Source organism: Toxotes jaculatrix, chromosome 7 (assembly GCF_017976425.1).
Source record: "Toxotes jaculatrix isolate fToxJac2 chromosome 7, fToxJac2.pri, whole genome shotgun sequence".
Lineage (NCBI taxonomy): Eukaryota > Metazoa > Chordata > Actinopteri > Toxotidae > Toxotes > Toxotes jaculatrix.
Genome location: NC_054400.1, coordinates 1379413 through 1403853, shown reverse-complemented (window position 1 = coordinate 1403853; position 24441 = coordinate 1379413). Strand labels below are relative to the sequence as shown.

Sequence of the window (24441 nt, the reverse complement as noted above, 5' to 3'; positions counted from 1 at the left end):
ACACTGTCACTCCGTCCATTCCAGCTCATAGGATTCTTATTAAAAATGTTTGTGTTGTTGTGTAGAAGGGAGGAAATCAGTCAACATACTGGAATCAACTCGCAAATTCAGATTTTGTTCTTGAGCTGAAAAATCCAGGATCAGTGTGGTTCTGTAGCGGTGGAGACGTTTCACTCTGCTTCGCTCTGCGTTGCAGGTTGTTATCCCAGATCCTCGCTGCAGAGAGAAAGGCTTCACCAAACCGGTGACTTACTGATGTTAAAATCCACCTGTACCACCTGTAGCTGTTTTCACGACCTGTGTCCTGCAGGTTCACTTTCACAGGAGGCTGCGAACAAACTGATTATTTCTGAGGAAAGCTAAATTTTAACACACACACACACACGTGTGATGAGCTATTTCCTGACAACACCCCATGACTCTGTCTGTGGAGGAGAGTGCTGTGTTCATCTGCTGGCTTCCTCATCCACTGCTCAGATCTGTGACACACCGCACACTCTCTGTGGGTGTTCAGCTGCTGCAGAACAAACAGGGCAGCAGAAAATGGACGGATGTTTTCTGCATGTTTAGAATGAGCTGATTTTGTAAAAGTACTGTGACTTTGACCAGCAGAGATGGACATGTGGTCTTCTAAAGCACAGGTTGCCACCTGGATGGTGGTGAGCGTCCTCGGTGTGTTCTCTTATGGTGAGTTGCCTCCAAACCTTCTTCATCAAAGCCATAAATTGCATTTAGCTGTTATTGAGATGCTGAACCTTGTGAGGCAGATGAGGGAAATCTGCATTCATCTTGAATTCACTGATTTTATTTAAAAAATAAAATACTAACCAGTATTTTCACCACTGAAATGATCCACATTTAATCATATCATGCTTTGAAACAGAGATTTTGACAGTTCAGATTCTCAGACACTCCCACGGTGATGCAGCCCCTTTCATGTGGTGAATCTTCGTGCGTGACGCGAGTGACCGGTGTTGACTTTTGATGGATTCCTGTCGGTGTCACGTTTGTTTTCTGTGCGTTTGTGTGTCAGAGGTGACGGTAAAGAACTCTGACCTGAAGCTGTGCAGAGACAACGAGAAAGTGTGTGTCACTGACCTCAGATACTGTGGCCCTGGACCACCCTCATCTATACAGAGTGAGCGCACACACACACACACACACACACACACACACACACACACACACACAGAAGTCAGATATCTTGCTGTTCTTATCTCTCTTGGTTTAATCTCGGTTTTATCTTGTGTTTCACTGGTTCCTCCTGCGTTTGGTTTTCAAAAGATTACGAATTTTGACCTGAGTTCAAAACTGATGTTGAAATTAACTTCAGACTGCGTTAAAAAAAAAAAAAAAAAAAGGTGGAGGAAATTTTCACTCTTCAGTTAAAAAATGAGAAATACCACACGGTCAAAATACAGAGTTACCAGTAAAAGCCATGCAATGAATGTCATTTAAGTAAAAGTATATTCTGTATCATCAAGTATCAGAAGTAAAAGAACTCAATAGTCAGTTTACTGTCATTTAATACAAATAGAAAATCTTTACATGTGAGAAACTTAAACCCTGAAATGTTGCATGTTGGGTAGTTTGATATTTTACAATCTGAATTAGGAAAGAAACTATGAACTACACCAGATGTTTGCTGTTCTATCTTGATTGTGGAAGGAGCCGTAGAAATAAAATTGAATTGAAAATTGAAGGTACAAGTAGATTAAAACTTAAAGTAAATGTACTTCGTTACACTCCACCATTTGCAGACTCATTAACTTTTAATTTCTCAAACACCATCAGCTCTAGTTTTAATCTGAGTTTTAAAGTTTTCACCTCATCGTTTGTCATGTGTGCATGAATTGTGGGTCTGTAGGTGCAGTGTGTTGTTAACTCTGGATCCCCCTGTTGTTTGGCTGCAGAGACTCTGAACATGTCGTGTTACTTTGAGAAGTCACACAGATCCATGACATGTGAGTTGAGTGAGGAGGCAAACAGCCACATTAAGCCGGACGTCTCCCTCGTCTTCAGCAGGTAAACACCAACGAAACGGAGACATGTTACTGCTGAGATTCATTTTTAAGTCATACTCCAGTTGTATACTGGTACACAGTGTAGTTGATTTTTCTTTCCTCTTCAGGGAGAGAAGAATCATCTCCTGTCAGGCCATCTTCAACCCGGCATCCATCCTCAACATAACAGCCAGGATCAAAAGCTTCGTGATGGGCAGTGAGATCCGATCCCAGCCTCTCACTGTGTTTCTCTATGATGCAGGTTTGTGGCTCAGAGATGTGACTGTTTGACCTGCGATCGCTTCTTTTCACGGTAACGACAGTAACCCTCTCCTCCTCTCCTCTCCTTGCCTCCTCGTCTCCTCTCCTCAGTCAAACCCTCTCAGCCTGTGTTAACTGTCCTTAGCTCCACTGAGGACTCGGTGGTTGTGTCCTGGAGAAGCAGCAGTGACGACAGCTGTTGGCTTCGCTACAGAGACAACAACGCTCAGACTTCATCTCAGGTTTGCATCAAAGACACATAAACACGTGTGTTTGTAACCTATAAGGACATTACATGGACTAACAGTTGTCTTCTCTGGAGGCTGGAAGCACAGCACGCTGAACCCAACCCCATCACACGCCTGATTTTATCCTTAACAAAAAGTATTTATGCTGAATGTCATTTATTTTAATATATAAGCGTTTATTTTATTTGCACCAAGTCCAAATTCCTCCTGTCTGTCTCCTGAAAGAGGACAAGTTCAGTTATTTACACAGGACAACGGCAACATGGCAATGTCATGGCTACGGCAACTGACAACACATCAGGTGGAAAAACAGCAAATCTTTGACATGTTACTGTCTTCTGTTTGTGACTTTAACTCTAAAATAAAGTGAAACTGATGGAGACGAGTTTGAACACACACACATTAACACAGGTTTGTGTAACAGCTGAGGCTCGTACTCCTCCTGACCTTTTCAGTGCTTATCTTGGTTTCGGTTTTCAGTCTCTAGTTTCCGTTCCCGTACATCAAGATCAGGTGCTGGTCCACACGATCGGAGACCTCCTGCCGTTCACCAGCTACAGAGCTGCTGTGGCTTGCAGGGGGGAGTCTGGCATCTGGAGCAGCTGGAGCCCTGACGTCACCGTGAGGACACTGGACAGAGGTTCGCATTCAAACAGATAAAATTATTGGCAAAGGACTGAATTCAGGGAGAAACTGAGAGGAAGAATTAATTACAGGAGTGTTTTTAAAGAGCAGACACACAGCATCGGTTTCAGTTTGAATTCTGTGCTTTGTCTCTGACAGTGCCCTCCAGGCCTCCAGAGGTGTGTTACAGGGTGGAGAAAACAGACCCTGGAGGGGTTCCAGGGTCCGTTTCCGTTCGTCTCATGTGGAAGGTACACTGGACACACTTGGAGTAGTCATCTATAAAACTGTGTCCCTTTTCAGTAAATAAAGATAAGTTCATCTTCTGTGAGTATAAAGTCCGGACTCATCTTTGGTGGTTTGTTGTCTGCAGAGAATCTCAGACACAAGAAACTTCGATGTGAATTTTCACACCAGCTTTCTTTACGCAAACGTCTCGTCTCTCTGCAGGACCTCGACCCCCGTGAGGCTGGAGGTCGTATCCTTGGATACCAGGTGAGCTACCAGCCAGTGAAGAAGCAGCACCTGCGGGACAGAACCATTCCAAGCGTCACAGAGACGGAGGCGCTCCTGGTGGCGGAGGAGGGGAACTACAGTGTCGCTGTTTCAGCCTTCAACACGGCCGGCTCCGGACCTGCTGCACGTCTCAGCATCGACACACAGCGACAGAACAGTGAGTGGCACACAGGTCATCAGCATAAAGGCTTTATACGCTGAGAATAACCGTTTTATTAATGCTCAATAAATCATTTACTAATACTTGAAACTATTACAGCTCACAAACCCTTTGTAAATGCTGCCTTATCAGAAAGTGGTACCTTGCATGTGAGTAGCACCATCACTCACCAGATTATCAGCTGGGTGACTAAACTAAACTCAGTCAACAGCCCAGTAATTTAATGCCCCACAGTCCTGCAACACTTTAAACATCACACACAAACACACAAACAGACAGACAGACAGACAGACAGACACACACACACACACACACACACACACACACACACACACACACACACACACACACACACAGAACTGTGTTAATCTGTTAAATTGACAAATAAGCGTGTGCTCTCTGTTCATGCAATATCCTGTGTGTGTGTGTGTGTGTGTGTGTGTGCGTGTGCGTGTGTGTGCGTGTGTGCGTGCGCGCGTGTGTGTGTGTGTGTGTGCGTGCGTGCGTGCGTGCGTGTGTGCGTGCGTGCGTGCGTGCGTGCGTGCGAGCATGTTTCCATTTGTGTGCTTTCTCTGAGAAGGAAGCAGCTAAACTGTTGTGATGTTCAGATAAAACCTCTTGCAGCTCTCACATGTTCTCTTTAGTTTTTACTTGTTCAACAGAAACAGCAGCTGAATGTTGCTGCCGCCTGTTTCTGTCGGAGGTCTGTCAGCTCCTCGTCCTCCACGGTGACAAACCTCTGTCGTGTGGGAAACTCAACATGATCCTGTTGTTGGTTTCTGCAGATCTCCGGTCAGTCAGAAACCTGTGGGTTTCCAGTTTGCTCCCAGATATCAAAGGCCTTCGGGTCCAATGGGAGCCCCCCACCGCCCCGCCCTCCGCCTTACCTGTCAGTCATTTTGACGTCCAGTGGCGCTCTGAGACGCGTCCGTCCTCAAGCCGTCGGTCCACAGTGAACGGCTTCAACACCTCCACTGTCATACAAGGTGCGACTGTGCTGGAACATTGAACTCTGCGTGTATTTTTCTGAATGATCCGAGTTTTCCTGAATATTCAGCTGTATTTTTGGTCCAGAACCAAAACCTAAACCAAACTTTCGAGCACTAACTGTATAAAACACCTGATACATCATCTTCCTCTGAGTCACAGAGCTGTGACTCCTGCTCTTACACTGGATGACATGTTCCTTTACTGCATGAACACACTGTAGTTTGTTGTGACTCAGTCACACACACCGTCCTGCTGCTGTAAACACTCAGCAGCAAACGTGGTTCAATCCGCCGCTGAAAGTAGTCCCTAATGAATGCACTGTTTCCTGTTGTTTGTCTGATTAAAATCTACAGCGAGCTTCACTTTTTGGAAATTACTGAAGCCGTTTTCAAAAAAAGAAAGTATATGTTTGTGATTTACGTGTTGTTACACACCTCTACACATGTTTTTCCTCTGTAATCTAACACCATCTAGAAACTGATGACAGCCGTGTGGTTAATTTGTCATAATCAGCTCCTGTTTGTCAGGTTTTTGTGCAGCAGCTTTACAGTAAAAGTCCTCCACCTGAGAAATGTGAAGATCAGCAACGAGGCTTTGACAGCGACAAGACAACGAGGCTGATGAGACATCAAGCTACATCCCCAGAGAAGGTCTGACTCATACGGCGTGAACTAACTGTGAGCTGTGTTTCCAGATGTTGACCCTGATGACTCGTACCTGATCAGCGTGGTCCCCGTCTCGGAGCAGCAGTGTGGATCTCCTCGGTCCCTGCCTGCCAGTCTGCAGCAGGGAGGTAAACATGGTCACATGCATCCTGATGTTAGCGTGCTAACTGTAACGGTCACAGAACAGCTATGCAAAGCTCCCCTGTGATACTGGGGACACTGGGCAGAGGTGACCTCTCACCTCTGGAATCACTGGGCCACACCGCCCAGAGAAACATCTGACAGGACGCGTTCTCTGCTGTTTTCTCAGCTCTGATGGAGGCGGTCCAACTGAAGGTCGTTAGCGTGACCAAAACCCTGGTGATGGTGGAGTGGGCGTGGCAGAGGAAGTCTGGATCAACGGCAGTGAGCAGATACAGAGTGATGCTGAGGAAGAACTCAGAGGGACAACGTAGGTGCAAGGCATCACACTGGTCTCAGATTTAAACTGGTGAAATAACCCAAAGTAAAACGGAAACTTTTATCTTTAACTGATTATTTTTCACAGTTTTTATCCATTTAACCACACGTTCTTTTGGCCAGTCTGTAAAATCAGCTGTATCTGTAAATACAGAGACTATTCGAGCTGTGTCTGTGTGGCCGGACCAGTGGCAGCACACCTTTCCACACCTGAGACCTAACACTGAGTACCATCTGCTCCTGATGGCGGACAATGTTTCCAGAAACATCATCACCGTCAGAACAGGTTTTGGTGAGTTTCACTCATTTCTCTGGAAAATGATCCAAATATCTAAACAGCTGTAATAATATAAAACATGTCGTGTGTTAGAATCCATTTGTTTATTTATTTATTGTAAACAGCAGGACTTAAAGTGAAGAGTAACCAGATTATCTGACACAGAAATCATAAAATGTTTTGTCATTTTCTTTTTGGTTTGAGAACAGGACGTTTCAGCCGCCGTTACTGTGATGTTGTTGTGACGTTTGTTACTGACTCGGCCCGGAAAAAGATTTCTCAACTGTGAAATGGCGGTTCAGTCATTGGTCAACATGAAATGTTAAATAACACACACACACTTTTCAGACGAGGTCCCGGTGGTGGCTACAGCGACTCCTCTGCTGCTGCTGGCTGTCACTGTCATCATCATCAGCATCCTGTCCAGGACTGTGTGAGTCAACACACACACACACACACACACACATCATATCAAAAATCTCCTTTAAGAAAACGTGACTTTCTTGCATCAGCTGTCACATTAAAATTCCTCTGTGCCGTGAAGGTACAAGTCGTACTTCTTCCCCCCGATCTCCAGCCCTTGGGGCAGTGAGGCGGGCCGGTGGCTGATGGGCCCAAACCACCAGGTAACCAGATTTTTACAGCTTTCACATTTGGGTTTGTCACAAAGAGCGTATCACCGTTGTAGTTTCAGGTCATTTTCCTAAAAGTTTGTTCAGCCACTACGACAACGACGACTTTTTATCCATAAACACATTTTTTTTTTCCTGATTAAAACATCGTCATTTATTTCCTTGAACAGAAATCAGCAGAGAGGAGCATCCTGGATATCAGAGACTTCCAGGTGACGGATATACTCGGAGAGAAAAGTGGCATCATGGTCGTTCCAAACTCTCCTCTGTCATCAGGGGAGGACGTAGGTAAAGAGAGCTCTGTGCTGCCACTCAGTCACCTCATCATCGACCTGGACTCACAGGATGTTTCTGATACCGAGCACCAACTCCGGCCCCATCATGTGTCTGATGAGAACCAAGAGGCCGACGCCGCTCTGCTGCATCACATGTGTGAAGCTAATGGACGGTTTCCTTGTGAAGAGGAAGAGCACAGGCAGCTTGACCCCTCTGACCCCGCTGTAAAATCCCATCTTCATGAGCTCCTGGCAAACACCGACAGCCTGAGCTCTGCCTTTCAGGGGGAAACCGATGAGACAGTGAGCGGACAGACGGACTGTCCTTATCTGATCTGTGAGACCGGCTATATAGCAAACAGCTGCTTCACTGCAGAAATCACTGATGAAGACAAAGCAAAGCAAACAGTGTCTGTATTGCAATAGGTCGTTGGCATAGCAGGAAAAATGAGACCTAGAGAGCTAGCGACCCCTTGTGGCTGTAACTTTGCAATGCTAATGCTTTTTTTGTCCATTACAAAAAGGTGAAAGAAACAACAGTAAAACATGCACACAGTATGTATGTTAACATGCCAGTGTTTAGTATGCAGTGTTTATCATGTTAGCATGTTAACATGAATATTTACAATATTGACATGTTTGTCAGAATTTTGCCATAAAACTTTATTTCCAGTTAATGTCAGGTTGAGGAAGCGTTGAGCTTCAGTCGCTGGTTTGACCTTCACATCAACTGCTGCACAGATTTATCGTCCTTCTCAGGGAAAGTCATCTTTGTTTTGATCACACAATCATTCAGTCCTCTTCAATACTGCATTAGACTACATTTAATCGATGTATCCTATAACTATGACCTTTTTATTCTGTTCTTATTATAACAGTAATCAGGAAATGTTTAATATCACAGTGTAACTGCTTCTTGGCAATGCAAAAAACAGGCAGATGTTAACATAAATATTCAGGCTTATTAAAATTAGACAAAGTTTTTTTTTTTTTTTTAAAAACATTGTTTATGTGTAGATTTATGCTTCAACAGTAAAATGTTGCTTCCTGACAGCTGAAGCGACTGTTGCTGCTGTGTACTGTTGGAGATCTTTCCTGTTCTGTTCACCTCTGTGAACTGTAGATGTTGTGTTGTAGCACTGTGTGCAACCTGAAGGCGATTCCCTCGACTTGCAGCAACAGTTCAGGCAGCTGCTGGTTTTTTTAGACCCATCTGACCGTCTGGAGGTTAGAGGTTAGAGTTCATGCCGATCCAGTGTCTGATCAGCTGGTGGGCGATGGTCTGTCTGGGAGGGACGACGAGGGCTCCACGGGCTCCTCTGAACAGGGAGTCAATCACCTAAAACAAAGAAGCAAATAAAACAGATTTCTGTCCTTAAGAAATAAAACTGAAGCTCCATCCACACTAAATAAAAAAAACATTTTCAGGTCATTTTCAAAAAGCTAATTTCTCCTCTGCTGCTCTGCTGTCTCCTCCTCTCCATCACCACTCTGCTGTCACACAGTTACACTCAACACTTTGTTGCTCCCAACATATTTTTGTCTGTAGTTTGTTTAATGCTCACAAGTTGCTCACGTCCCCGCCTCAGCAGGCTAACATAAGCTAACGGTCGACTCTGTTGTGGTTGTACCTGTTGCCGTGGGAACCACCGAGCATCCTCAATCTCATTCTCATCCACTCTGATGTCGGTCGATATGGCGACAGCGAGGCAGCCGATCATGAGGCTGGAGGGCATCGGCCAGGGCTGGCAGGAGACGTACTGAACGGGCCCGACCTTCACACCGCTCTCCTCCTCCACCTCCCTCCTCACCGCCTCCTCGATCGTCTCCCCTGCAGGAACGGAGAAACCAGTTCTCACAGGGTGAACTATTCGTTTTAGGGTCCAGGTTTTTGGTTTAGGTAAGTCTGTGGATTGTGTGTGTGTGTTAATGTGTGTGTGACTGTTACCAGGCTCTATGAATCCAGCCAGACAGGAGAACATGCCAGCTGGGAAAACCTTCTTCCTTCCCAGTAAACACTGGTTTCCATCAGGGTGGATCACCAGCATGATGACCACTGGGTCTGAGAACACAGAGGACAGAGGAGCTGCATTCACACACCAGAGGTATCAAATTCATTTATTCACCACTGGTTTCATTACACACTCTCGAGTCACATTAAAATCTTAAGATCTTAAAATCTTATTTGTAGAAAAATTCTCGTAGAGTTTATCTGTACTATTTTATGCTTTAAATTGATCTTGGAAGTAACATTTTCCTTTGCAGATAAACTAAGTTTTATTTAGTGCTGCAACTAATAATTATGTTCACAGTGGATCAGTTACTGGAAGATATCCTGTTTTTTTAACACCTGAAAATGTCAGTGGCTCAGTTATGTTCATCAGCATAAATGCACAACCTGCAGGTTTCTACGCTCAGCATTAACAGCGTTTATCTTGAGATAAAGACGACAGAGGATGTGGGTGGTGCTTCGTACCGACTCGTGGGTAGCAGGTGTTGTGAACCCCCTGCAGGCTCCTGCAGTCCGAGTTCAGGCAGCTCCTCTTGTAGCCTCCCTCCTCCAGCTCGGTGCTGCTGCCACACGTCGGACAGAAGCTGTAGCGGCTGTGCCAGGCCAACACCGACCGAGCCTGAGCCACGATGCCTGAAGGACCAAGAGACGGTTGGTTAATAAGCTGATTTTAAAATCTTTTATAAAATATGGAAGTCCTATGAAAATCAGTTGTTCAAGCTGACGTTAAAGAGCAGCTCTGTGTCTGGGAAACGTCTGTATCTTCCTCACCGGCCTCTTCCTCGTTGAGTTTCAGCAGGTCCCTGTTGGGCGTCTTTGGGAAGGAGCAGTTCTTCTCTGTGCAGCGTTTTAGAAGTTGAGCTGCGTCTTCGTCTGTGCTGATGGCAAACCAAACTGGAGGCTCCTGAGCACGCTCCTGCGTCTGAGAGGACGAGGGTTTTTCTCTCTTCTCTGCTCCTAGGAAGATGAGCACGGTCGCGGGTTTCTGGAGAAGATCTTTAACTGCCTCATATCTGAACCGACACAGCTTGGTCTCCCCCTGCTGGAGCCAGAATCACAATCAAAAAGTCAAGCTACAGAAGTATAGAATATAGAATATGGCTGAAACCTTCAGAAGAACCAAGAGGATATTTGACCATTATAAGTCGGTGAGCCCTTCAGCTACCGAGGCCAGCAGCAATGATGATAATCCTAATAAATAACAGTCATAAAACTCCACAGAAATCAAATGAACGGCCTCCTGAAGCGCAGTCCACTGTCACACTGAGCTCAAATGTGGGTTAGAGACACAGAACATTTCCCTCTAACCAGAAACTGCCCACAAAAAATATGAAATATGTTCAAAACCTTTGAAATTTCAGACTCAGCCACGTACCCCTGCGCTGCCGTCCTCCTCCGAGCTGCTGACCATGGGGCTGAGGCTGGAGAACAGGAGGTACACTGTGTCTGGGTCACTCTGTTTGGTCTCCAGCCACACCTTGTCCGTCCTCTTCCCACTCAGCCGGTCCAGCGTCTCTCTGCTGAAGTAGTTTTCCTGCCGGCTGAGGTCAGAGCCCGGCAGGACTCGCCGGGAGCCGTCGTCCGTGCGGCTCAGCAGGTTGGAGATGTGCCTGTGGCCCCAGAACTTGGCGATGTCGTAGGCGGTTTGTGACGAACTGTTCACTGAGAACTTGTCACAACTTGAAGATGGAAGACAGAAAAGAAGTTTGAGATCTGAAGGTTTGAAACTGAATTCTTCTATTTATTAAAACTGAACAAATGACTATATGTAATTTATCAGACTTCAACTGAAACTCTGTATTTACTCATGATACAAAAAACCTGGATGTACCCATGAGACAGCAGCGCCTCCACCACATGGTAGTGTCCATTGCGAGCGGCGAGCATCAGTGCGGACCATCCGCTGTATCCCGTCTGGTTGATGAGTGAGGGGACGTGGGACAGCAGCACGGACACCTGGCTCAGGTCTCCTCTGGCTGCAGCATCCAGAAACTTCTCCACCATCTCCTCCTTTGCGCTCAGCTGGAGGCTCGTCATTCTGCCTGGACGATGGGGATGAACAGAGACAGGTGTGAGAGGGGGCGTGGCCGGGAAGAAAATTCCTCCTCCCCCTCCACCTCCTCCACCACCTCCTCCGATTCTTCCTATCACCACCAACTGGACTCGGCTCCTTTATATTTTGCTCCAGGAGAAAGGCCCCTCCCTCTCATCCTGTCATTGGCGCAAACAACTGTCAATCAACCCCCGGCCGTGCTTATTAAATCGCCGCGTTACAAAACGCACCTTACGTGAAACACCTTGAAAAACACGTGTTTGGGTTTTTACCGTTGAACGTTTTGACCCCTGACGGTTCAGAGACCGGGTCACCGCGATGTGGTTTTCGTGTCTGTGTGATCCAGGCTGTGGACACACGTGGACACCTGAGAGGTCACTGAACCTGCAGGTACAGAGGCTGAACTGTCACACCTGGAAATAAAACTGCCCGCGGACAGTAAAGCGCAGGGGGCTGACGCGGTTTAAAGTCCGGTGAACCAAGTCTGAGGTTCTGTCGCTGTCCCGGAAACAACGACACGTCCTAAACTGACTTAACCGTTTGTTCGGTTTGTTCGGTTTGTTCGTGACTTCAGTTCGATGAAAGCAGAAAGAAGCTGCAGCTTCAGGTGAAATGTTCTGAAAGACTCACCTGTCCCTGCGCTCCCGTGTCCCTCCTGTCCGGGAGACACTTTGTGTTCGTTGTGTTGGAGAAAACGGTGACGAGCTGCGTTCAAGAGCAACAGCGACTCTACCAGAACTGTGCTGCCTTCACGACCTCCGTATTTTTGAAGCTTTCAACTACAAAGTTCAACTTTTTTTAACGACTTGCAGCAAAGTAACAGTCACTGTTCAGCACTCTGATTTCACACTCTGTCCTCTGTCCTCTGTCCTCACTCTCCAAAAGTCATACATGAACATGAACATGATAACATGAGTCAGGTGTTTTCAGGTTATCAAAAATCTAATCTAAAAATCAAAAATGTATTCACTTATTTAACTGTGATTGTTGTTTAAGACGATTTCCAGTGTTAAGGCTGTGATGGCTGTTGGACATTACTTTTGTTGATAAAGATGTTTTTAAAAAAATACAAACTTGAAATCTGGATTATCCGAGGAGACTCTGAATGCAACTCTTTGCAGCACTTTCTCTCCTGCCTGCTGTTTCACTGCTGTTGTTGAACGCAGCGTCCTACAGAGAGCAGAGTCACTGTTGGTGAGCTGGTATTTTCAGTATCTGAATTAATTTCGTGTTTGTTTATTCATGTTTGTTTACTTCATGTTTGTTTACTTCATGCTGATCAGGTAACCTGGCTGTGAAGCTCCATCAGAAAATAAAACAATCGTTAAACAAGTAAAGCTGATTCCACACAGACTCCACAGAAACATGTGCTTTAGTTAATATTTTAATAAAACAATGTACAAAATAATGTTATCAGAGACACAGTGTCTCACTTCTTGAAACAAATAACCACTTCACAATCACAGATCATCTGAAAACCAGCACACACTCTGAAATCAGGACTTTTATCATTATAAATAAACTTTAAAGTCAGAAAAAATAAGTTAATTCACTGTAGTTAGTCACATTGATGATGAAACACAGGAGCCACAGCATTTACAGCCTGTTACTGACAGAGATAAAAGAAGCATCTGAATTTTGATTAGTTTGTTGATGAGAAGTGACAGAAAAAAATTAAGCAGCGTGGAAACACGACATTAGACTCAAACACGTTTTCACAGCAGGAGAGTTTCACATCTGTGAATCTGTCACACAAAACTGTAAGATATTTCTGTTGTTGTGCAGATGCAGGCTGTGTAATACTGCAACAGATACACAGAGACCAACACACACCGTGCATTTGTGTGTAGACACTGTACACGTGTGTGTGTGTGTGTGTGTGTGTGTGTGTGTGTGTGTGTGTGTGTGTGTGTGTGTGTGTGTGTGTGTGTGTGTGAGTGTGTGTGTGTTAGGAGTAAAAGGTGAGGACACTCTGGTGGTTTCCTCGGACCAGCAGCAGAGGTGGGAGGTCTTTGGACAGAGTTTCCAGCCAGCACATGTACAGAGCACTCGACACCGTTCCCTTCCTGGCCAAAGGCATGCTCCTACACACAGGCAGGAAGAGAGGGAAGGACGAGTGTTAGCGAAGAGCTCATGTTCAAGCTGAGAAAAGAAAATCAGGATGAGAGGGTGAAAATATCAGAGACATAATTTACAGGCTGTTTCTTCATGTTGCTGCTCAGGAGTCGACAGAATCAAACATACAAAAAAAGAAACCTCAGAGTTTTATACCTGTGTACGTTCATGGTGGAGTCACATGGGTCAGAGGCCGATGTGAACTTACCACAGAAATCTCAGGATCTTTCACAGGATCTGTGAATTTATCAGCCTTTAAACAACAAGAATGAGTAGAAACTGAAACTGAGGTTCTCACATGACGATGAGTTTGGCGGTGCTCGAGTGTTCCTTCAGCAGCTCGTTCAGCCTGATTTGACGGTTGGTCTGAAAGCCACACACAGCATGTCAACACAAACGTCTGCTGGTTAATCAACTAACGTGGCAGCTTAACTAAGTCGTGTGGTGAGAGCCGACATGTCGACGTGTCAGGGCAGACCTTGGCCTTGTACAGCTCCAGTTCGTTGTCGGTGATCCTCCACGGCTCCTGGGCCTTCAGCCTCTCTGCAGCCTCCTGCTCCATGTCGTCTTCCTTCAGCCTGTACGGCTCGATCAGCTCCTTGAAACTCAGCTTACTGCAAAGTGAATCATACGTGATTTATTTCTTTATTGAAGCAATGGGGTCGGTTTTAATTTCAAGCCTCTGTACGCTGACTTTCACAAACTCGTAGTGGCAGATTAAACCGATCTGACAAATCTGGCTAAAATTTTATTAAAATAAAAACAAGTAAATTCGCTTTAGTGCAAAACGTCACATTTTTTCCAAATCAGCTGCTGCCTGACGCTGATCAGTGAAGTTCTGAAAGATGTGACTGTTGCTTTGGCAGGGTCATAAATGTCTTCACCGTTTCTTAAATTTAGTTTTCTTTGTGATGAGACAAAAATCCATCACCACACATCTCACTGAACTAAAGGGAGCTCAGAGCTCGTACTTGTGCTTCTTGGGTTTGGTGTTGATGTCTCCGAGGACGTTGATGTCAGAGAAGTCGATTCTGAACCTGCTGAGCAGCGTGGCCATCCTGACAGGACACAAGGACACGGACAATACATTAAAGACGTTCTCCTTCGGTGCCCGTGCTTTCCTTAGTAACTGTTAACACTGTCAGGTTGGAGCTTGTGTGTTAGCACTGAGCTTGTCTCACACTCGGCGGTCGTGGTCGATGCGGTTGATCTTTCCGCCGACGAAGACGCGTATCCTGCAGTCGCCCCACTTACTGCGGTTGGTCAGCAGGTAGGGGATCAGCAGAGTCAGACCTGCGAACGGGAGATTAAAGTTTTAATTTATTTCATCTGCACCTTCTCCTCATTTGTACGTTTGCCTCAGATGTTTTCTGATGAACTAGTGGACACTGTGAGCAGCGACACTGAGACAAACAGAAAATCAGAGATCCCCTGCACAGCTGTGTGTAACTCAGTTCGGTGTCTTGGTGCTTCGTTGTGCAGAGAGCCTTCTTCACTGTGCTGAACTGACCTCCATCATCAAACAGCCACCACACATCTATGGTTCCTTTCCCCTGTTTCTTCCTGAACTGCTGGCTGGACTCCAGCAGACGCTGGTCCGTCAGGCTCAGTGGAGACTTGATCTCTGCAGCAGACGACAGCACAGAGACACGGTCCAACACAAAGTGAAGGTCAAAGAAACGTGGAAGTGAGGAGATCAGCTGTTCGTGTTTCCTGTGCCTGAATTTCCGCCCTCTTCCTTCCTCCCTCTTTTACCTCTCATGATGAGCGGGCTGCTCTGGTTGCTGGTGGTTTTTGAAGGACAGGAGTCAGAGTCTGAGTCTTTGGCCAGACTGACAGAGACCACCACCTCCTTACCGCCGACCGGTGGCTTCTCGTGTGACGACAGCAGCTCGTCTGCAGGGACGAACAGGGGACACAGACAGATACAGTACACAGAGCACACATGACAGGGAGATGAACCCATGGACATTAAAGACAGATGTACCTTGTCCCTGAATGTGAGAGATGTCCAACCCTTCCTGCAGTCGGAGGATCACCACTCCAAACTGCAGGTCGAAGGCGTCGCTGGAATATAAAACACAACTGAACTCAAAACTCTGCCGTCCTGCAGAGGGAATCTGGTTTGTAGATCACACGTAAATTTATTTGAAACTGCTGTTGAAGAGGAATCAGTTCTGCTTTCGTCATGAATGTTCTGATGTTTCTCACTGAGTTTTACTGCATCACTGTTTGTGATACAGTAACCAGGCCCCGGAGAAGCAGCTGAAGATGAAGATGTTTGTGTTGTTTTTATGCATTTTATTTTTTGCATATTTTAAAGCTTCATGTTGGGGCAGGCATCGTAACTGACCTCAGACTACAGATGCAGTTTGTGGCGAGGTTCACACTTTACAACTGTTTCCCAAAGAAAACGTATCGTAAACTGCAAATTACACACGTCACGAAACCCGAACCTGACGTGATCCCAAACCTCAACCATGCTGACAGCAGGAAAAGTCCCTGAAATGTTATCGGCTCTTTTTAAAAGACACATCCACCCTTACTGTATAGTGTTGATGTAAATCTCCACGTCTCTCATGTTTCCATCACTCCAGTTGTTCTTGAAACCCATGACCAGTGTATTGGGCTTCAGACGACCCAACCCGACAGCCTGAAGATCAGAGAACAGAGATGATTAAAAAAAAAAAGAACACTGATGCTCTGAACCCAGAGGAGAAGTATCACTCCTGAAACCTGCTTTTGATAAACAAACCAGCAACAGAGGAAAAGATATTTCCTCAGAGGCCTGACGTTCGTACCTGCAGGAGGAACTGCGTCCCGTGCCTCAGGTTGTCAGAGAACACAGGAGTGTAAAAGGCCTTGATACGTTTTTCATTGAGCCAGCGCTGACAGCGGACGTGATCCTGGAACAGCTCCTTAAAGTTCGGCCGACGTGACGCCTGAAGCAGAGGAGGAGGCTCAGGTCATGGACAGAAGACACAGACGAGGAAACACACATTTCCAGGTGTGGAGTACAGGAGAAAAGGTATCTGCAGGTAGATGTCTGTTGTGCAGCAGTGAACCTGTACGTACGGTCTTGACGTGAGCGCAGACCATCAGACCGACGTTCTTGGTGAAAGAATGAACCAGGTGAAGCAGAGCAGGACGAGAGTTTGGATAACCGGTCAGCACCAAACACTGCGGCCTGCCAACATGGAAGCTCAGCAGTCAGACTCCTCACAACGACTTTTAGCTTCATGTTTGATAGAAATCACAAGCTGTTCTTGACAAATAAGGAAATTTTAGAAAAACAGTTTTTAAAACCAAAAAGATCTTTTCATTTTGATGACTCAAAAACTGATGTTTACACAGTAAATCATTGTCTATTTACATTAGAAAACCACCTGAAGCTTATGAAATGATTCAGGAGTATTGTTCCACTGTTCTCTGCTGGATACTTTCATCTGAAGCACCATGAAACAGCATCAGTGGATTCAGGTTTCAGCCTTATGGGTCTGAATAGGTATGAAAACTGTGCCGCGTCTGAACCCAGAACCAAATCCTAGATCTGACCTGAAGTTTTTAACATGGTCCTCGACTCCGGTGAGGTTCAGACAGTGAGTCAGAGCCTGGTTGTACATCAGAGCCTGAGTGGATGAGCCCCAGTTCACATCTACAGGAAAACATCGCACACGTTAGTTAACAGCTTCTCTCTCAGTCTCTTATTGGCTCTGAATATGGACGTATTTCCCCTTTTATCCAGAATAACCAGGAATATTTGAAGTGAACAGGTTCAGTGAAGATTTATAATGGATTATAAACACGTTTAGAATTGAGGTTCGACTAGAACTGTGAAGAGATCCATTACAAACGCCCCTCACAGGGCAGTAACACAGCTAACCAGTGTCATCTGTCAGGTTTCTGATGAATAACATACAACGGCTTCTCACTGATACATAACAGGTGAAAATTGATAAAAGGCAACAGCAAAGATTTACTCAAAGTAACTTTGGCAGCATCTTGTGGCCATTAGAGGAACTGCATTTTAGGACACCTTGTTTTTGGCTTCAAAATCAACGGTCGTTGCCACTTGACAGCAGCTGGAAAACTGCCTGAAACAAGTGGTGGCTTTCTGATCCGTTTTATTGTCAGTAGAATTGAAACGTGACACCATTATGTTCTCACCTGGCTTCTTGTAGCCGACGTAGATGTAGAGAGCGAGGACGATGAGCAGAGTGACCAGAGCCGCCCACCAGTTGATGACAAACATCACCACGCAGCACAGGATCGCCCCCGCAAGAGACACCCACATGTTGTAGTATTTGAAGCTGGGGCGCCACCCTGTGGCGAGGGACGGGAACGCAAACAACACAGCAAATATTAACACACCCCGACAAAGAGAACAGATGCTTTATGGGATGATTGCTGCGGCTGTCTGTAGCAGAATGTGCAGAATGAAAATCTGAATTTGTAACTGTAATAAGTTAAAAACATTTATAAAAATTACAAAAAAGAGCCATGTGGAATGTCACTAGAAGCCAAGTGAAGGTAATAATCATCAGGGTTCAGTTAGTGGGAGGACAGAGTTTACCTGGAGAGTTGGCGAGGGAGGCGTGGAAGACGGAGAAGTTGATGAGAGCGTAGGAGGCGAGGAAGAAGTTGGAGATGATGGGAGCGATGATGTTCAGCTCCGCTAGAAGGCAACAACAGAGAGATTCAGTATTCAAGACCAGATGTTGGTTCTGTTTCTTACTCAGGAGTTGGGAGGTGTAGCCGTAGTGATGCGTGCAGCAGCCTACCAATGAGGATGAACGCCAGGCCGATGCAGAAGGTCAGGACATAACCACGGAGAGGCTCGTTGTTCTTCCCATAACCCTTTGCAAAAACACTCAGCCCTGGGTAGATGTTGTCTTTACACAGAGCCTAGAATCACAAGAGGCTTTACTCATTCATTCATTCATTCATTTCATTCATTCATTTCATTTGTGAAGTCGATAGTTTGGTAATTCGGTTGTTCAGCGACAGAGATTTGACATTAAAACACTGGCTTTGGGATGAAAACTTTCGGTAACTGTTGGATCAGGTTCAGGATCAGATTCTGGATCAGGATCAGATTCTGGATCAGGTTCAGGATCAGGGTCAGGGTCAGGATCAGGATCAGGATCAGGATCAGGATCAGGGTCAGGATCAGGGTCAGGATCAGATTCTGGATCAGGGTCAGGGTCAGGATCAGGATCAGGATCAGGTTCAGGATCAGGTTCTGGATCAGGATCAGGGTCAAATCAAATTAAACTTGTTGGTTTCTGACCTGGAAGACTTTGGGTGCACTGACCAACGAGGCCAGAGCTGAGGACAGAGTGGCTGAAAAAATCCCTGCAGTGATCAGAGGACCGAAGCCCGACACCAGACTCATCACCTGGACAACACAAGAACACAGTCCTGCTTCATTTAGGTTCACAGTTACAGTCCATTCAGGGTTTGTAAACAACTAACACGACTCACAAAAAAAAGCTTGCTTATTTGTTTATTGGAAACAGTTGTTGACAGTCCTGCTGTGTCAGCTGAGTTTTAACAAACTACTGAGAACCTGCAGGCTGTGAACACATCCTTCCTCCACCCACAGAGCTGCTGGGTGAAAATGTTTGACCCAAACCAGCAGCACAAATTAACAGGCCCTCATTCTCATTTGGTCCAAAACAGCTGAACATGGAAGACACTGAGGGACGGGAGACAGCTCTGTTCTCAAACCTCGATACCTACCAACGTCATGTGACGTCTGTTAGTTGTTAGTACTGAAGAAACCTCATCATCGGCTCTTCTGAGGAAACAGCAGCGAGTGAGAGGATGAGAAATACACAGCGGTTAGATTTATTCACATCTGCTTCTCTGTTCGGTTTTATTCTACGCATTTTACAGAGAAAACGAATAAAAACAAAACAAAAGCAAGTGTTTGTGTCTGTAGGAAAGAGACTGTGCTCCATGTCAGTGATACAGACGTCAGTGAGCTGTGTGTGTGTCTGTGTGTTTGTGTCAGTGTGTGTCTGTGTGTGTCTGTGTGTAGGTGGATGCTGTCAATGCTCTCATTCAGTTCTGTCTCCAACCAACGAGAACCTTGTGACTCAAAACAACAGTCACTATTATCACTGCTGCACTTTGTTTGAGAACGCACGCACGCACGCACGCACACACACGCACACACACACACACACACACACAGACACACACACACACAGTGCAACCATCTATGGCCACATGCAGAAACAGGATCAGAGCAATAGTCTGACTAAAATGCTTCTATATAAACGCCGTCCTTCTTGATTTAATAATCAATCAACATTATCGAACTGTATCAGTGAAATCAGCGGAGTGCGTGTCAGTTACCTGGAAGTCGTTCATGAGGCCGTACTGACAGCCTCCCTCCTTACAGATGGAGAAGTCGTAGCCTAGAGTGCAGGCGGCGTCGGTGCAGTTCACCGTGTCGCTCACCGTGTCGTTGTGGTCACCGGTCGCGTCTCTCACAATGCAGGATCCTGTCGGAGGAGAAAACCAACGCACTCTGACATACGGTGACAACAGAGGAGCTGGAGGGCAGAGTCTCATCATCAGGGAGGTTCAGTCCACCTGGTCGGCTTGTTGCAGTCAACCAGTCTCTGTCTCCGTCTGCATCATGTATCGTCCTCACAGAAACTTTTCCACATCACTGATTTTTCACACAACCGCATGAACATTTTCTTTTCAGTTTTTTAAAATTTAAGATGTGTGCAAAACTGTGTGTCGATTGTGTTGTGTTGAACATTAACCTGCAGAGATGGCGACAGCCACATAGGTGAGTCCTGTGATGAGGATGGCGAGCAGGGTTCCTTTAGGGATCGCCGACTGAGGGTCCTGAAGGTGGAAACATGATGAGAGTCGACTCACAGTTACAGTATCCAACTTCTTCTAAAAGTTTTTAGTTGACACGTCATCCAAAACATGTCTTAACGTAACGAGGAGGTGCATTCAAAGGCTCCTGTGACCCAGACTCACTGAACAGTCACATGTCAATCACATATTGATTGACAGCTCACGGCTATCATATTTAAATCAATATGTGAACTCACGTCTTGTCTACTCCTACTCTCACACGAGGCTTCAAGCTTGTATTAGCTGTAAGAAGACGGTTACGTTTGACTCCTGGTTCCTGCATTAGTTCAGACTTTAATACACAACTTCTCTGTCACAGTTTCATCCTCCCAGAAACTCCACCTCCACATGAGTCCCCCTGGATAAAAGTGCCTTACAGTGAGGTCTCCAGAGATGTTGGCTCCAGCCAGGATCCCAGTGGCTGCTGGGAAGAAAATGGCGAACACAGAGAAGAACGTCTCATCGTCTCTGAAGTCTGGAGTCAGGTTCTCTAAGAAGATGGCCGCTGTAGGAGGAGAGAGCCAGAACAGAGGAATTTGCAGTCTGGACTTTAAATTTAAATTCTAGCACAAGACATTTTACATGGGATTGATTTGGATATGGATTCAAACCAAAGAGAATAATTCTCGGGCAGGGATGATAACAGCGCAGACTGACAGTGGTAGCCGAAGAATCCTTTGGGCTCTTTGCTTTCTATTGCCATGAAGCTTCCTATGAAGTAGTTAGCGATGGCTCCCAGCAGGATGATCAGGAGGACAATCTGAGCCTGATGTACAGAAGGACAGGAAGACAGCTGTCAGTATTAATGCCTGTCAGTACAGTGGCTGTTATACCCTGTGAGCTGACTGCAGGACCACAGTAGCTTGTGATGGTCTGTGGCAGGGGGGGTTTGGGTGTGGATTCGCAGTCCTACCTTGGCTTCCCACTCCATCCCAGCCACAGAGATTCCCAGCAGCAGGATAACGGTCAGAGTCCCGACGATACGAATGTCATTCAGTTCATCAGTCATCAGGGCGTCAACGTCCTGCAAACAGTAACCAGAGCAGGAGCAAAATCAGCATCAGCGTTAGTGCGCTACAGACATACAGACAGAGGTTTAAACAAGACACCAGAGTATTTCTCACATTAAGCATCTCAACGACTGTCTCCGCGAAGCCTACGACGTACATGGCCACAGCCACAGCGTTGGCAAAGGCGAAGATTAGACCGATGGAGCCTCCAAACTCCGGCCCCAGACTCCTGGAGATCAGGTAGTACGCCCCTCCTGGACGGAAGAGACGCACAGAGTTAATTACAGTTCCATCGTGAGGCGCTGGTGAGCTGGGCGAGGCTCAGAAGCTCATGGACAGTAGCTTTCTCACCTCCTCGTACAAAGCCGTTGGTTGCTATAGCAGAGGTCGACAGACCAGTGATGGTGGTGACCAGAGTGGCCATCAGAATGATGGCGATGGTCAGACCTGTTACACATAAATAAACAGAGAATTTACAGTCGAATCTCAAGGAGACGACCAGTGACCAGATCCTGCCCATAAAAGCTACACACGGTGTATCATTCTACAGCACACAGTCATTTCTGTTTATCTCCACTGATGAATAAAACACAACTGGTTGGTGTTATTCTATATTTTTCTTGTCCTTCAGCACTTCCTGATTTAAATGATTTGTTTGAATTATTTTACCAATTCCAGCCTGTCCGACAATCCAGGACATTCTGATGAAGAGCATCACACCCCAGATGTTCAGCATGCAGCGGATCTGCAGCACACACACAAACACGTGACTGAGCTCAGATCACATTAGACATCTCAGGGAGAAACAGAAGCTATTTTCATATTTCTCCAGCTACATGACACTAACCAAGACTCCTTTCACCCAACCAAACTTGACAGTTCCTCCTTTTGCCTCCTTGGCTGCCAGCGCCGCCGCCTCCTCAGCTGCCGATGGCTCCTCTCCATTGGCCAGACCATCCTCAAATGGCTCCTGACAGCCAATCACAGCCAAGGACGTGGAAAAGAGCGAAAGACAAAAAGGCACAGGTGAATAACAGGTTATGAAGAGTTACTGCTCATCATCGTGAATATAGTACAATATAGTACAATACACTGCAGATAAGGACTATGATTAGAATTGCATAAGAACACATTAGTATTCATTATACCAACCACATAGTCATGTTTACATTAGTGGAGTCAAGGTTCAGGCCTCAGTAAGACTGTGTGCTTCTTTAGATATTATGATGTGTTGAAAATGTGAGTTCACACTTTGTGTTACTGAGCTCACACGTCATCCACCATCCTGCAGTCATGATGCCTTCACTGCTCACTGTTAATGTACAATGTGCGTCTATGTTACAGCTACCTATCTGTATCAGAGGAGTGGGAGCAGGGCTGGGGATGCCTGCAGGGTCATGAGAGGCAGCATTGTAGTGTGTGTGTGTGTGTGTGTGTGTGTGTGTGTGTGTGTGTGTGTGTGTGTGTGTGTGTGTGTGTTAGGGTCATGCCTAGGAGGGCATGTTTTCTGTCTCACGTGTTTGTTTACTTCAGTCAAATTCAAAAGAAGGAAGCGCTCACCTGAACTGAAGGAGAACAGGAGGCAGTGCAGTTGCTTCAGTGTTTAAAATAGGGGTTATAGCCCATAACACACTTTCTCTCAGGAACAATACAGAAGGATTTACAATGTGCAGAGTATGAAATCCATGTCATTAAGGCCATTCTGTGTTAATGTCAGTGTTTAATGTCATTTTCATACTTAACAGAAACTCATCTGACTACAAAGATCAAGGCTTTACATGTTATGTATATTCTGCTGATCACACTTATGAACTTACTAATAATACTTAACCATAACACTTTGAATTCAGGAGTAGTATATATAAAACGTGTGGATCCTTCTTGCCCTAGAACTGGTTGCTTTAGCAGTGAAATCTGAACTGAAGTTATTTTAGGTGATGAAGAAAACGAAACACGGTTTAATGTCGTTACTTTATCGAGTTCATCGTGCAGCTCCGACAGCGACGGTCTGGTCAGCTTCTCCCCGAAAGGCGCAGCAGTCTGCCGGTAGAACTCGATGTTGGGCACGGCGTCGATGGTGTTGTGTCCGAAGGTCCTCATGTAGTAGGTGTTGGAGTGGGAGTCGGAGATGTGCGTCTGCCCCGTGCCCGTTGAATGGAGGCTGACCGAGTCGCTCTTAGCCGTGTCCGGCTCATGGAAGACATCAGGCGGGAGCCCGATGTCCATTGCGCTGCCCAGCGCCCCCGAATCCGTGAACCCCACCACCCTGAAACGACTTTTGGACTCCTCGGGCGGCTTGGATCCATCAGTAGGGGCCGGTGCCGGGGCCGGTGCCGGGGATGGCGCTGCGGATTCTGTCACCACATCCACCTGGAAGCGGCTCTGAGCGGAGCCCCCGCTCCTCAAGGACGGTTTCTGTCCCGACATGTGCGCCCGGGTAGACGATAACACCCGCCCAGAGAGTCTCTGATGCACCGAGGGTCAAACGGTTACCGTGAAATAAACACCTGCTCCAAAACCACGGTGCGGTCCAGGCAGCAGCGCAGCAGCATTTAGTACCAAGCAGCGAGAGAGGACCCACAGAGATGCAGAGTCACAGAGAAACAAACCAGGAAATCCAGATAAAACATTCAGAGACTCCTCTGCTGTCCTCTTGGTACTGAATGCGCCTGGACACACGGCAATGACCCGTGTGCAATGTGCGTAAAAGGACACCAACTCTCTCTCTCTCTCTCTCTCTCTCTTTCCCACTGTGTCCGTCTATCTCTCTATCTGTCCATCTGTCCATCCATCCACGAGTTGGCGTCCACGAGTTGGTATCGTCCCCTCTGATGGTGACTCAAATGGTTTATTGTCATCGCTCTCTTTCTCCCTCTCCTCTTCTCCCTGGACTCTCGAGACATCCCAGCATGTCGGGAACACGGCGGAGCAGAGGAGGAGCAGAGAGGAGAAGAAAGGATGGATCGGTGTCCATTACGCATCAAACTTTGGCACGCGTCCTGGCGCATCCAAGTCTAGAGAAACGGAGAGGAAGAGACGGGGAGGAGGACACTTGAAAAGATGAGAGAGCATCGGAAGTTTTACCCCATGAAGTTTAGATAACACTAGAACATTAATCTGCCAGCGAAGAAGAATTAAACTGTCTTGGCGACCAAAAACATTTTCCAGCAGCTCTACACTGGTCATACCCACCAGAAAACTTTAAACACAACGTCTGAAATAAATGTAGGACTTTAAGGTGTGTGTGTGTGTGTAGT

General features: G+C 46.2%; 3 protein-coding genes across 4 annotated transcripts; 1 reads left to right on the top strand and 2 right to left on the bottom strand.

The window, feature by feature from the left end:
* Positions 1–8: 8 nt before the first annotated feature.
* Positions 9–8093, top strand: LOC121184811 (interleukin-6 receptor subunit beta). The gene is made up of 15 exons (XM_041042698.1): positions 9–687; positions 1034–1138; positions 1914–2025; positions 2132–2265; positions 2376–2506; positions 2993–3152; positions 3296–3387; positions 3587–3809; positions 4598–4798; positions 5497–5595; positions 5778–5918; positions 6081–6218; positions 6552–6636; positions 6748–6829; positions 7006–8093. Exons 1-15 carry the CDS (start codon positions 615–617, stop codon positions 7534–7536), a joined length of 2307 nt encoding a protein of 768 aa, XP_040898632.1. The 5' UTR covers positions 9–614; the 3' UTR covers positions 7537–8093.
* On the bottom strand, positions 7977–11871 carry nudt12 (nudix (nucleoside diphosphate linked moiety X)-type motif 12). Of its 2 annotated transcripts, none has more exons than XM_041042699.1 (8): positions 11805–11871; positions 10953–11163; positions 10497–10800; positions 9893–10163; positions 9587–9754; positions 9059–9172; positions 8742–8941; positions 7977–8449 (listed from the first exon to the last, which is right to left on the bottom strand). In XM_041042699.1, the coding sequence occupies exons 2-8, from the start codon at positions 11156–11158 to the stop codon at positions 8339–8341; spliced, it is 1374 nt and encodes a 457-aa protein (XP_040898633.1). In that variant the 5' UTR covers positions 11159–11163; positions 11805–11871; the 3' UTR covers positions 7977–8338. The 2 variants fall into 2 exon arrangements, with proteins under 2 accessions (XP_040898633.1, XP_040898634.1); XM_041042700.1 differs by having other exon boundaries at positions 9893–10160.
* Positions 11872–12593: 722 nt separating this feature from the next.
* Positions 12594–23937, bottom strand: LOC121184100 (solute carrier family 12 member 2-like). The gene is made up of 26 exons (XM_041041518.1): positions 23156–23937; positions 22032–22154; positions 21854–21929; positions 21536–21631; positions 21299–21438; positions 21088–21198; positions 20832–20940; positions 20552–20679; positions 20072–20156; positions 19653–19801; positions 18580–18687; positions 18071–18194; positions 17863–17964; positions 17457–17612; positions 16845–16944; positions 16365–16476; positions 16091–16231; positions 15836–15942; positions 15277–15356; positions 15045–15185; positions 14800–14913; positions 14471–14582; positions 14261–14347; positions 13768–13903; positions 13588–13655; positions 12594–13258 (listed from the first exon to the last, which is right to left on the bottom strand). Exons 1-26 carry the CDS (start codon positions 23609–23611, stop codon positions 13123–13125), a joined length of 3297 nt encoding a protein of 1098 aa, XP_040897452.1. The 5' UTR covers positions 23612–23937; the 3' UTR covers positions 12594–13122.
* Between the last annotated feature and the right edge of the window lie 504 nt (positions 23938–24441).

What these genes read in the sequence shown, in the direction of transcription:
- LOC121184811 (XM_041042698.1), top strand. Translation starts at nt 615, where the DNA reads ATGGACATGTGGTCTTCTAAAGCACAGGTTGCCACCTGGATGGTGGTG. An exon ending in ACCACCCTCATCTATACAGA is followed by an intron (nt 1,139 to 1,913) that starts GTGAGCGCACAC and finishes GTTTGGCTGCAG; the next exon opens with AGACTCTGAACATGTCGTGT. An exon ending in CACCGTCAGAACAGGTTTTG is followed by an intron (nt 6,219 to 6,551) that starts GTGAGTTTCACT and finishes CACACTTTTCAG; the next exon opens with ACGAGGTCCCGGTGGTGGCT.
- LOC121184100 (XM_041041518.1), bottom strand. Translation starts at nt 23,611, where the DNA reads ATGTCGGGACAGAAACCGTCCTTGAGGAGCGGGGGCTCCGCTCAGAGC. An exon ending in GGCTGTCGCCATCTCTGCAG is followed by an intron (nt 19,802 to 20,071) that starts GTTAATGTTCAA and finishes CTCCTCCGACAG; the next exon opens with GATCCTGCATTGTGAGAGAC. An exon ending in GACCATGTTAAAAACTTCAG is followed by an intron (nt 16,477 to 16,844) that starts GTCAGATCTAGG and finishes CCATGTTGGCAG; the next exon opens with GCCGCAGTGTTTGGTGCTGA.
- nudt12 (XM_041042699.1), bottom strand. Translation starts at nt 11,158, where the DNA reads ATGACGAGCCTCCAGCTGAGCGCAAAGGAGGAGATGGTGGAGAAGTTT. An exon ending in ACTCAACGAGGAAGAGGCCG is followed by an intron (nt 9,755 to 9,892) that starts GTGAGGAAGATA and finishes TTGGTCCTTCAG; the next exon opens with GCATCGTGGCTCAGGCTCGG. An exon ending in GGCTGGATTCATAGAGCCTG is followed by an intron (nt 8,942 to 9,058) that starts GTAACAGTCACA and finishes CCGTTCCTGCAG; the next exon opens with GGGAGACGATCGAGGAGGCG.